At 35.3% G+C, this 13,389-nt stretch overlaps 1 protein-coding gene across 1 annotated transcript; it reads right to left on the bottom strand.

The window, feature by feature from the left end:
- Positions 1-3,317: 3,317 nt before the first annotated feature.
- Positions 3,318-7,315, bottom strand: LOC127558728 (olfactory receptor 4D1-like). Its single transcript, XM_051991998.1, has 2 exons — positions 6,408-7,315; positions 3,318-3,339 (listed from the first exon to the last, which is right to left on the bottom strand). Exons 1-2 carry the CDS (start codon positions 7,313-7,315, stop codon positions 3,318-3,320), a joined length of 930 nt encoding a protein of 309 aa, XP_051847958.1.
- Between the last annotated feature and the right edge of the window lie 6,074 nt (positions 7,316-13,389).

Genomic DNA, 13,389 nt, shown 5'->3' on the forward strand with positions numbered 1-13,389 from the left:
TTAAAAGGTAAAGGAAGTTGCTTAAGATCCCCTATCCCAAAGCCCTCTTTTCCTTTGCATTTCCACAATGCCTGAAAAAAACTCACAATGAACAGGGAAATAGAAAGCCAGCTAGTTTTGCTGCAGCATACAGTATATTGTGGGGAATGATGAGAAACAAGGCTAAAAAGTCCTTAGAAAGGCAGGAAATGGTGATGAGATTGGGGAAATTTTCAATTTCCAGGAAAAAGAGTTTGAACTTTATTCAATAGGCAATTAGTGCTCTTCTCCTTCTGTTCATGTGGGAAGTCATACCCTTATATATGGGTGCTCTGTCCAAAGGAATATAAATTTTGATCACTTATACTTTGCAAGGTGTCTTGGAGTTTGAGGACTAGATTTTTCCCCCTATTAATTTATTATCTCATTGTTTTGTTGTTGTTATTTTTTTTAAAGGGGACAATTAGCTCTTTTGTCTCATATGGTTTTCATTTATGATTTCTTGAAATATAGTACTATAAAAACCAGGCTTTACCCAAATTAGTCTTTCACTAATTGGCCAATAATAGATCTCAGCCCTTCAAATTTCACTTGCTCATTGTTTGGATTTTGATGACTTAGAATGAGTGTAAATCTCAATTGTTTGGGTTCTGGCCAGAAACTCTGAAGGTCTTCCCATCTGAGATTGATTTTTTTTTTTGATGAAGGCAAACCATGCCATCTTTTGCCTCAATTCTTATCTATCCTTTAATTATTGAATGGATATTGCCTCAGACAAACTGAAACCTGGGAAAGACCTTCTCTCTACAAATCTCTATGTAGTACAAATATGGTCTTGGTTCTAAAACCAGGGAAAGATGAAGTAAAATAAGAAATTATTTATATGCATTATCATAATTAAAATTTAAATAAAATAATGCTAAATGGAATAAAGAAACATGTAAAATTATTCATTATGTGCACAGATGTTCAATGTTAGGGAAGCAATTAACACACTAAATCATATGAAAAATAAAAATCATTTAATTAAATGTGAATAGTTAAAAGCAAATTTAATTTGTTGTACATAGATTTACTGGTAAATTTATATAAAAATCTAATCATAATATCAAGAGATGCATATAAATCTTTGGCAGAATACAAATTCTCCTCTATATTAAAAATACTAAAACACCTTAAAGTGAAAAGATTTTTCCTTAATATAATAAAAAAATTTTTTCCCTGAATTCTAGGGTCAGAATTATGCATAATCAACAAATATTATTATCCTTCATGTTAAGAACAGCATGGAAAAAGTGACCATTCTAATTATTGTTATTTGACACAATTGTGCTACTCTGAACTACAATAATAAAAAATAATTATTGACCAACAGGCTGCTAACTTTGAGTTCTCTCTTTATATGAATCGTATGATACTTTCTTTAGAAACCCCTAGAGAATCAATAAGACATATTCAAACTATAAATTACTTCAGCAAAGACAAATGTTATTTAAAATAATCATAAAGTGCATTAAATATTTATCTGGGAGTTAGCCCACCAAGATACACATACATGATTTGTATAAATAAAAATATATAGAAATTAAGGCAGAACTCTATAATTGGAAATATTGAGTGTAAAAGGATAGATTATGTTGACATAGTATAAATAATAATGGCATAAATAAATGATAATTTAATTTCTACATTTACTGCTATACAAGTCAAACTTCAGATACTTCAAAGTTTTTTAAATGTTCGTGCCTTTTGATTCAGTGATACTACCACTAAATTTATTGATTTAGAACATTATCATTATAGGACAAAAACTAGCTTGACATATTACTTTTAGCACAATTTGCAATAGAATTGAAAGGAGAGAAACTTGAAACAAAACACATGACCAGCCAATAATATAAGAATGTCCAAAAATTATGGTTTAGGACTTAATTATGACCAAAGACTTATGATTATGATGAATTCAAATAAATATAGGAAGACATAAAGTAATGCAGAATGAAGACAATAAAGCCAAAACAATGATATACAACTGACTAAACTATGCAAATAAAACTATTAATAGCAATAAAAGTCAGAATGAATTCACAGGACAACTCCATCATTCCCTTGTTAGAGTTGATATATACATTTTTTATTTCTTTCAAAAATATGTAAATTATAGTTATATACATGCATACATTACAAATTTGTCACTTTTTATTTTTAATAAATATATATGTCACAATGTGATACATATATATATTTCCTCCCCTGAGGCAATTGGGGTTAAGTGACTTGCCCAGAATCACATAGCTAAGAAGTGTTAGGTTTCTGAAGTCAAACTTGAACTCAGGTCCTCCTAACTTTAGAGTTGGTGCTCTATCCACTGCGCCACCTCACTGCCCTAATGTGATATATTTTAATAAATACAAATTGCAAGTTCTAGGGCAAAAAAGAAAACCAAATGCAAAAATAAAATGGAAAAATTCAAGTTTGATATAAGTTCATGTAAGGAAGAAATTGCAGTTTTAGCATAATACAACCTGAGTAAGATATAGTCACCAAAAGCTAATACAAATTAAGATTGCATGATTAATAGTGTAGAGAATGAAAAATTGAGTCCCATGGGCCTCTGCCTTAATAAGACCATGTCTAGAGTTTTGTGATCTCATCTGGACTTTACATTTTAGGAAAGCAGATTAACAAATCTGTTATCAAAAATAGTTAAGGACTGGAAACAGTGCTAAACAAGACTGCTTGAAGGGACTGAAGATATTTAGCATGGAGAAGAGAAGATTTAAGGAGAATATTATCAATGTTGGTTTATGTTTGAAGACTAGTATGTGAAGAAAGGTTAGGCTTATTTTGCCTATCCGCAGAGAGAACAATGAAGATAGACATCAAAATTACAAAAGGATAGATTTGTATTCAACATAATGTTCCTAACAATTAGAGAGTTAGGATAAAAAATCAGAATTGGTTACCTTGGGAGATAATGGGCTCCCCATCACTGGAGATCTTGAAATGAAAGTTAAATGAACATCTATGATATTCCAAGTGTAGAGCAGATTCGTAACTCAGCTATGTGTTGACCTAGCTAACCCTTGTGGTTTCTTCCAATTTAAATACTCTATGACTCTCACCTAACTTTTCTGAGCCTCAGTTTCTTCATCTGTAATATGGGGGTAATATTACTTGCTCTACATAACTTTTATAGTTGAAGGAACCATACATGTACCAAAGTATATGTGTATAAAGCACTTTGGATGGCATGGTGGCAAGATTGTAGCTCTTGATTTCAACCAGGGATGAAATTCTATTTCGGAAGCTAACTGTATGACTAGTAATGAGTCACTTCACTTTAATGAGACCAGTCTCCTCTTCTGGATAATAAAAACAATAATATCATGTCACATAACCTATTCCAGACAGTTATGAGTAAAGTGGTCTGGAACTATAAAGGGTGATATAAATGTATATTGATAATTTAAATTGTTTTATTAAATATCCTATTGTGAATGAAACATGTTATAATTAATGTAATGTATTATCACATCATATTATTAATTAAATTATTTCATTAGGTATCATCTTTTCCCTTCAAGCTCTGCTTCTGACTCTCTGAACTTTATCACATTTCCTTTGCTACCTCTTCCCCTGGAACATCCCCTGGAACAACCTAGTCTCTTTCTCCCATTGATAAGATCCATCATTTGGGACAAGATTCCAGGCTAGCCATTTTTCATTCCTTTCCTAGTTCTGCTCCTAACTGTTCAGACTTTTATCACCATATCTCAGCTATCTTCTTACCCTGGAACATCCTGTCACTCTTCCCCAAGGGTGAATTCCTCTTTGAATATGTACTTTGGAGTGGGGCCCAGATTTATTATCTTCTATTCCCCTCCTACTTCTGCTTATAACTCTAAACTTAGACACCATGCTAGCAATAGTAAGTGCCTAAGAAATACTTGTTGCCTATATGCTTGCTGTTATTGTCTTCTATTTACTCCAAAATAGTTTTTGATAAGGCAATTATTCAGAAAGAAAGGGGGAGAGAGAGAGAGAGAGAGAGAGAGAGAGAGAGAGAGAGAGAGAGAGCTATAAAATTGTAGAGTCTGCTATCTAGTTTAGCTCATGCTCCAAAAAGAATTACCACTACAACATCCCCCAAACTTGTTACACACTTTTCCAGGTTTTCAGTGAGGGGCAGTTTCCTGACATAATGCATTCTAATTTTGGATGATTTTTAATTGTTAGGAAGTTATCTGACCTCGAGGCTCAATGACATTTTTTACTTGATACTTTTCAACTTCTATCCATTGTTCTAGCACGTCAAGATCCTTTAGAATCCTAGTAGTAATCTAATTCAAAAATAACAGAAGTTGCCTTATTAAACATTTTACTAAATTCTGTGTTAGCTATATTTACTACATTCCCTTGATCTGCCAATTTTGAAATACTATCAACAAAGAAAATGAGGTTAGTTTGAGAACTTTTACTCAATGACGCCATACTGACTTTGTGTGATTAATACTTTCTTTCCCAGATACTTACTAATCATCTCTTTAAAAGTTAGTTCTATAATTTTGCCAGGATTGAGGTCAAGCTTACTGACCTATATAGTTTGGGGCTCTTTTCTCTTTCCTTTTTTGAAAAGTGGGACAACCTTTGCCCTTTTATAGTTCTTCAGGACCTTTTGCCTTCTTCACAAGCTTTTGAATATTATGGATAGCTTAGAAGTCATATTCACCATCCAGCCATTCTGGAGAGCAATTTGGAACTATGCTCAAAAAGCTATCAAACTGTGCATACTCTTTGACCCAGCAGTGTTACTACTGGGCTTATATCCCAAAGAGATTTTTTAAAAGGGGAAGGGGCCTGTATGTACAAGAATGTTTTGTGGTAGCCCTCTTTGTAGTGGTCAGAAACTGGAAACTGAGTGGATGCCAATCAACTGGAGAATGGCTGAATAAATTGTGGTATATGAATATTATGGAATATTATTGTTTTGTAAGAAATGACCAACAGGATGATTTCAGAAAGGCCTGGAAAGACTTACATGAACTGATGCTGAGTGAAATGAGCAGGACCAGAAGATCATTACTTACTTCAACAACAATACTGTATGATGATCAATTCTGATGGACGTGGCCCACTTCAAAAATGAGATGAACCAAATCAGTTCCAATACAGCAGTAATGAACTGAACCAGCTACACCCAGGCAAAGAATTCTGGGAGATGACTATGAACCACTAAATAGAATTCCCAATCCCTCTATTTTTGTCCGCCTACATTTTTTATTTCCTTCACAGGCTAATTGTACACCATTTCAAAGTCCGACTCTTTTTATACAGCAAAATAACTGTTTGGATATGTATACATATATTGTATTTAACTTATACTTTAACATATTTAACATGTATTGGTCAACCTGCCATCTGGGGGAAGGTTGAGGGGAAGGAGGGAAAAAGTTGGAACAAAAGGATTTGCAACTGTCAATGCTGAAAAATTACCTATGCATATATTTGTAAATAAAAAGCTATAATTTTTAAAAGTCATATTCACCAATTCCTTTGGTTGAAACAGAGAAATTATTAGAAACAAAGAGGTAAAGAAAAAAACCAAAAGTAAAGATAAAGACATAAGGAGGACCAACAGACGTTTGTGGAGAAAACCTCAGAGCTATATCTTTTGAATAGTATGGACATCTCAGAAGTCATATTCACCAATTCCTTTGGTTGAAACACAGAGAAATAACTAGAAATAAAGAAATAAAGAAAAAACAAAAATAAAGATAAAGACACAAGGAAGACCAACAGACATTTGTGGAGATCTCAAAGCTATATTCTTTTCTTCATAACATAACATCTCACATACATTTTCTGAGTCACAATTTTCTTGTCCACTCAATACCCCTTATATTAAGCATGAAGCCTCCTAAGCTCCTGTTAGAAAAGCTATCTGCATAAAATACGAATTATTAGAAAGAAAAATAGTATGTTCCACAGCCCTACAAAGAAGCATTTGGGAAATGAGAAGATGCAAATATGTTCAGATATGCCCAGGATTTGAGTTCACAGAACCAGGTAAGAAGAATTGTAACATGATGATAAGTAAGAGAGAAGAGGAAGTCATTTCCCTATGTAATTTGTATTAATGTCACAAATGGCTCTTCACCATAATCAATATACTATATAGTTTATATCCTATACTTTATATCTACATGGAATTTTTATATAGAAAATCTATGCATCTTTTGCTCTATCTTTCCAATATCCCTATGCATGATATTGTGTAGAACTGTAGAATTAGAGTAGATGTTAAGGGAGATATAGGATATAGCTGCTCATTTTCTATATGGGTGACTCTAAGGCTGGAAGAAGTAAAATGATTTACCCATAGTCAACTAGCCTGAATTTCACTCATTCTACAAATCACTGGATACTTTCCTAATCTCTTGATGGCAGATCTCATCTCCTGGTTCCTGAGGGTATAAATCATGGGGTTTAGCATGGGGGTGATGACTGTGTAGCTGATGGAGACAGCCTTGTCCATAGGGAAGGAGGTGAAGGGCCGGGCATAGATGTAGATACATGGCACAAAAATCAAGGACACCACAATGATGTGGGTGGTACAAGTGGAAGAGGCTTTGCGTCTTGCCTCCCCTGAGTGAGAGCTCAGCATCACCAAGATAACCGTGTAGGAAGCCAGGAGGATGAGGAACCAAATAAGTACTAGCATCCCACTGTTGGTAATCATGAGGAGCTCCAGAAAAGAAGTATCTGTACAGGCAAGTCTCAAGACTTGGGGAACATCACAGTAAAAGTTATCCAGTATGTTGGGGCCACAGAAAGGCAAGGGAAGCAGGAGAGCGAGCTGAACAATGGAGTGGGCAAAGCCTCCTGCCCAGGCAGCCACTATTAGCCCAAAACACATTTGAGGATTCATGATGGTAACATAATGGAGAGGCCGGGAGATGGCAATGTAGCGGTCAAATGCCATCACTGAGAGGAAAAAGACTGTGCCCCCACCTAAGAGATGGAAAAAGAAGATCTGAGTCATGCAGCCCTGGTAGGAGATGGTTTTAGCCTTGGATAGGAAGTCAACCAGCATCTTGGGGGCAGTGACTGAGGAGTAGCAGAGATCTATAACAGCCAAGTTCCGGAGAAGGAAATACATGGGAGTATGGAGTCGAGTGTCAGAGGTCACTATAGTTATAATGAGGAGGTTGCCCGTAATCGTTGTTATGTAGACAATTAGGAACACAAGGAATAGAAAACCCTGTAGCTCCTGAGCCTGTGAAAGTCCCAAGAGGACAAACTCAGTCACGCTAGTGAGATTCCCTGCTTCCATAGAATCTTTCTAACACACCTATAGAGAAAACAAACCATTAATAATCATGATGATAATGATGATGATGATGGTGATAAACCCCCATACTTTGTCCTGATGAATCTTAAGGGTTAAGATTTATTGAATCAGTAAAAAAAAATTAACCTATCATTCTTTATGGATAAAGTTCCTGTTTTGAAAAGCTCAAGTATTAGGGAGGAGGAGGATAAAAAAGGGAAAGAAGAATTGTTTCTCTAGGGCTTTTCAAGATGGAGGGTTCTAGGTGTAATGTCTAAGAGAATGTTACCAAGTAGGTCAAGAAACAGAAATTTGTATATTAAAAAAAGAAAAAGTGGTGAGATAATACATAGTGGAAGTATGATCTGAATCCAATGTGGTCATTTCAACTGAAATAATATTGAATGATCCTTTGCAATTTGCAAGGTATTATGATAATCATTGGTGATAGAAAAAGAGAAATAAAATAATTGATGTTTTCTAGCAGTTTACTTGAGATGAAAGATAGGAAATGTACACAAAGAAGTATAAGACAGGAAGCAGAGGGAACAAAGGAGAAATCCAAAAAAGTGTTCTGTGAATGTTTGAACAAAGAGCACTAGGGGATTCAAGGAAAACTACACAGAAGAGGTGATGCCTGAACTGAAACTTGAAGGAAGGTAAAGAATCTTATAGCTTTGACCTGAAAGTGGGATGGGGCAGTAGAAAATAATGTAGTTCAGGGATGGGATATGAAAAGTTTGTATGAACGTTTTGAGGCAAGAAATATCAGGTTCCTTTCAAGGAAGAACTATCAAGCTAGTTAGCTTGAAATGTACATACATATAAAAAGCATATATAAAAGAAGTAATGTGAAATTAGGCTAAAAATAGATTGATGTCAGATTGTACCTTAAATGTCAGGCTACTGGAGTTTTTATTTTCCTCTAAAGACAATTCAAGAGCGCTGAAAGATTTTGAGTAACAGAATGACATAGTTAAACTGGACTTTTAGCAGATTGTTTTCATAGCTGTTGTGAAGGATGCATTAAAGAGAAGAATGACAGGAGACAAGGAAAATAATCAGGAAGCAATTTTGGTACTTCAGGTGAGAGGTGATAAGGACCCTACCTGGGATGATGGCAGTATGAGTGAAGACACGTAAATAGATCTGAAAAAAAATTATGGAGGTAGAAGCTGGGGGAGAATCACAGAAGATTTCCTAGAGGATCCTTCTTCAAGCTGCTCTTTGAAGGAGGACCTCTGCTTACATGAACATTGTAAGATTGGGTCTCAGGGAGAGACACAGAGCAGGATAAGATAGCATGAGGGCAACAGATGTTTTTGAGATGCTAAACCAATCTCCAACTTATCACTCAATTGTCTCTCAGAAAACATAGGAAAGTGGAGATATTCCATGAGATAAATAAAAATAGTGCACATTTTTATGCTGAAACGATGAAAACAATGAGGCAAGGGAAAATAGAAAAAGGGGATTCTGAATCTAATCTGAAGGAGCCATAAAATACTATAAGAAATAAGATAATAAGTTGGAGAAAAAGAATAAATTGGGAATTAATACCAAATCAGATTAATGAAATATGAGAGAACAGAGGACAGTAGAGAACAGAGAACAATATAGAAATATATGAAAAGGAAGAGACAGAAAACATGGATGAAGAAAGATAGAAAAGAAAAAGAGCCTGCATCAGAGAAAAAGTGGGAAAGTGGGGAGAAGATGGAGAATGTGAAAAAATGAGGCTGACAAACAGAGATAGAGGACTGACTTGAGATGATATAAATTATATGTGAAGTCTATGAATTGTGTTCTTCTTTTTTAGAAGAGACAATATCCACTGTGTGACCTGTGAGTGTGCATATCTTCTGTCCCACATTCTCCTTCCATTTCATAAATTTGGTTCTGTGTTTGTTTACTGAAAGCCTCGGTTCCCATATCAACAGAAATTAGACACATCACTTTCCATCCTTGTCTTCCAACTTCCTTCCACATTCCCACCAAAGGCACTTCAACCCTCATTTCCTTCACCTCTGACATTTTGCAGTGCTGTGCTGGAGTCAGCTCATATTGACTCAAGAGAGCCAACTGTTAAATGTTCATTTTGAATATTTACATTATTAAAATCAAATGTAGAAAATGCTACAAAAATCAGAACTTAATTTATTGTTTTGATATTGCCTAAATTTAAGAAAGTTGGGGGAAAGAAAATAATGCAGATTATATTTAAAAGCATACATTGAATATTAATGTTAAATATTTACAAACACATGGCCTTCTTTAGGTATTGCCTTGGACCCCCAATAACAAATCAGAAAAAAAGGAGGGTGATAATATGATTCTATGGATCTCTCACTTACCTTTAGTTCAGAATGAAAGATGGGATTTAGGACTTAACATCCTCAAAGACATCCTACAGTTTCAACATCTCCCTGATGTTTACCCCAAGGTAACATGAATATACAGGCTGGGCATTACATCTGGGAGGATGCCCAAGAAAGAAAAGGTTTGGGTTCAATTCAAAAATGAGAACTGAGCATGGCATTTCCAGGGGCAGAGAAACAGTGGGATTTATTAAAAGAAAAAAAGTGCCTAAATTATTGCATCACACAGTTTTTCAATGGCCTTTTATAGAATAAAACCACCAAGAACATTACAAATTGTAGGGCTACTGAGGTATAGAAACAGAAGTATCAGGAAGTGTGACAATCCCTTCAAAGGACATGAACCTTTTTTGGTTTAGAAGAACCAGTCCAAAGGCTCCTAAATGTCAAGCTGTCTAGTCAGCACCATGGACAGGATCAAGTCTTTTACTTTTCATTTTAGTTAAACCTTCTTAAACTTTTTCTACTCTCCATTCCTTTTCCCTGAGCAATTTTTACTCAATCCTGGGTATATAGGTATACAAATCAGACACTTATTGATAATTAATCATAAAGAAATTCATTTTAAAATAATTCTTTGATATATGTATATATATATATCATTTTACCATTTATAAAAGATGAAAACAAATTTGCATACTAATGAGTTGGATGTGCTTGTTCATTTTTACATAAAGAATTAAATCTTGCTGGAATATTTGATATCTTACTGTTGCTAAGTTTTTCAAGACCCTCACATTTAGTTATGGTACCCTATACAGGGTTGATATCCACAGTTTAAGTTTAAATTGCCTTAGACAACTACATAAAATGTGTAAAACTCAAATAATTAGAATTTAAAGCATAAAGGCATGCCTCTTTATCAAGTGAGAAAGAAAAGTAAAGGTCATGAGATGCTATAGCAAACAAGGGACAGTAATATTTTCTTGAATCCATTCGTATTAATAGGCAGAGACTAAAGGAAGAATTGTCAGCTACTTACATAAGATAGCTGGAGGTCATATGATGAAAGAATCACAGAATTATGGATTTAGAGCTGGCAGGGACTTTCTGGCCAGATGGTTCAATCCTTCCATTTAATAGTTTAACAAACTATGGCCTAAAAAGGTGAAGGGAGTTGCTTGAAGTCCTCTATCCCCAAGTCCTCTTTTCCTTTGAACATCCACCATGCCTGGAAAAATTTATTATGCATAGGGAAACAAAGCCATGGAGGAATGAGAGTGGAAGGGAATTTATTTTGAAGACAGAGAATCAGCTAGTTTTGCTGGAGCATGAAGTTTATTGTAGGGAGTGATGGGAGATAAGGCTGAAAAGACTTTGTAAAGGCTGGAAAGGGTGACATTGGATTGGGGGAATCTTTGACTTGTGGGAAAAAGAGTTTGAACTTTAATCAGTAGACAATTGACAGCTAATGAAAAATTTCAAGGAGAATTATTGACATGATCTTGGCAGACGGACAATTACTCTGGTAGAAGTATGAAGTATTGGCTAGAGAAAAAAAGAATGAGGGCAGCTAGATGTGCAGTGGATAGAGCACTGGCACAGGAATCAAGAGGACCTGAGTTCCAATTTGGCTTCAGATATTTAACACTTTCTAGTTTACATAGCTAGCTGTGTAAGCCTGGGCAAATCATTTAATTCCAATTGCTTTGCAAAAAGGGAGAAAGGAAGGAAGGAAGGAAAGAAGGAAGGAAAGAGGGAGGGAGGAAAGGAAGGAAGGAAGGAAGGAAGAAGGAAGGAAGGAAGGAAAAAAGAAAGAAAGAAAGAAAGAAAGAAAGAAAGAAAGAAAGAAAGAAAGAAAAAGAGGAAAGGAGGGAAGAAGGGAGGAAGGAGAGAAGGAGGGAAGAAAAGAAGGAAAGAAGGAAGGAGATAGGGAAGGAAGAAAAGGAAGGAGGAAAGAAGGGAGGGAGGGAAGGAGGAAAGAAGGGAAGGAGGGAGAGAGGGAGGAAAGAAATAAAGCAATGCTGTTACAAATTGCCAAGGCTGGAGGAGACCCTGATGCAATCGATACCAATTGCCAGTGGGTGGTGCTGAACAGAAGCAGGAGACTGGGCATTCCATAGAAAGTCACATAACTGGTAGAAAATAAGACAAATCCAAATTCCTAGCATAATACTGCCCAAATCTATCTGGTACAAATGATTAATAAAATTTCAAAATTAATAAATTCCCTTCATAATGTTTCATGTTCCTGGGTATGATATTCTCAATTGAATTTAGGGTCTTTTCACAATCTCACTAATGGAAGTCAACATTTCCTCTTTATCTTCAAGCATGACACACATATGCATACATTAAACAAAATTCTTAGTGTAGTTAAAAGTCCTTAAGTCAGGAATCAGAAGATCTGAGTATTAACACAATTTGCTACTAACTATACCTCCTCTCTGTTTCCATTTTTTCATTTGTGATTTGAGGAAGCCGAATTTGACAATTTCACTTTGTTCCTCCTATAATTCAATTCCTTTCCACAAACTTTTCTTGAGTCTTTTATTAAGTTTTAGGAATTGTAGAGGATAAAGAAATACATTCCCTTGTTTCAAAGAACTTACAATTCTGATATCTTATCATCTAATGACTTCTAACTCACTCTACACACACATTTTGCCCACAACAAGATAGGATATAGTAAATTGTATGGATCTCTCTCAGTTGTTAACCAAACTACTATCCCATCTGTCACCTATTTCAAGAACACACTTCAAAGATGGCAGGGTCCTGAGGAATAGTTACTGAAACTGAGGCAAATAATGTATGTGTGTTGAGGCCATTAGGAAAATTAGAGAAAAAGGAGAGTGTGAGGATTCTAAAGTACTCTAGAAGCATCACCAGGAAAGCCAATATATTAATGAGCTATGATTTCATAGGTTTGAGAATTCACTTCAACAAAGATTGTAATTTATGTTTTTAGAGGGTTGCCCAGGGTTCAGAGACAATAAGTAACTTGCTCATGTTCCTATAGCTATTCAGTGTAAGCCTGAAACCAAGGTTTTTTTTTTCCATTCCAAATCCAGGATGCAAACTGTTAGACAATACTATCTCCCTAACAAGAACAGCAGGATTTAAAATTTATATTTTATTCAAGATGTCATGAAAGTAAAAGAAATGGAGATGGGTCAAGGTAAAAGGAAAGGAGGACAATTGAGCCATGGGAATAGAAGAGCAAAAAGGATGGAAAAATGAGAAGGAAGAAGGGAGAAGATAGAAAGAGGACTAAGTAGACTAAGAGAAAGAGATAGAAGGCAAAAAGCCAGTAGGAATTGTATATAACATTTATGAATTCATGATCCTCTGTTTCAAGGAAGTACTTCATAAATCTCTTTGTGTGACCCATGCATTTCCAAACTTGTGATCCCTAATCTTCCTCTAAACTAGTAAAGTCAATTAGTTTTACTTCCTTAAGAGTAGCTTTGTGGTACAGACAGAGGTCTGGGCTGGAGTCAGGAATATCTGAATTCAAATCTAGCCTCAGACACTTAATAGCTGTGTCATGCTGGGCAAGGCCCTTAATCTTTATCTGCCTCAGTTAAAATGGGGAAAATAATAGTGTCTACCTTCTATGGCTGTCAACAAAGATCAAATGAAATATTTGTAAAGCCCTTAGCACAGTGCTTGACATAGAGTAGGCACTTAATAAATGTTTATTCCCTTTCTGCTCAAAGCTTTGCTTTTCTTATGTGTAAGGAGGTAAATGTTCAT

The sequence above is a fragment of the Antechinus flavipes genome, chromosome 4 (genome assembly GCF_016432865.1).
Source record: "Antechinus flavipes isolate AdamAnt ecotype Samford, QLD, Australia chromosome 4, AdamAnt_v2, whole genome shotgun sequence".
Taxonomy (NCBI): Eukaryota; Metazoa; Chordata; class Mammalia; order Dasyuromorphia; family Dasyuridae; genus Antechinus; species Antechinus flavipes.

Bases quoted from the DNA above. Each gene is read 5' to 3' on its own strand.
- LOC127558728 (XM_051991998.1), bottom strand. From the start codon at position 7,315: ATGGAAGCAGGGAATCTCACTAGCGTGACTGAGTTTGTCCTCTTGGGA. The intron at 3,340-6,407 runs GTATCCAGTGAT...TATCCAGAAGAG, and splicing joins GCCATCAAGAGATTAGGAAA to GAGACTGGTCTCATTAAAGT.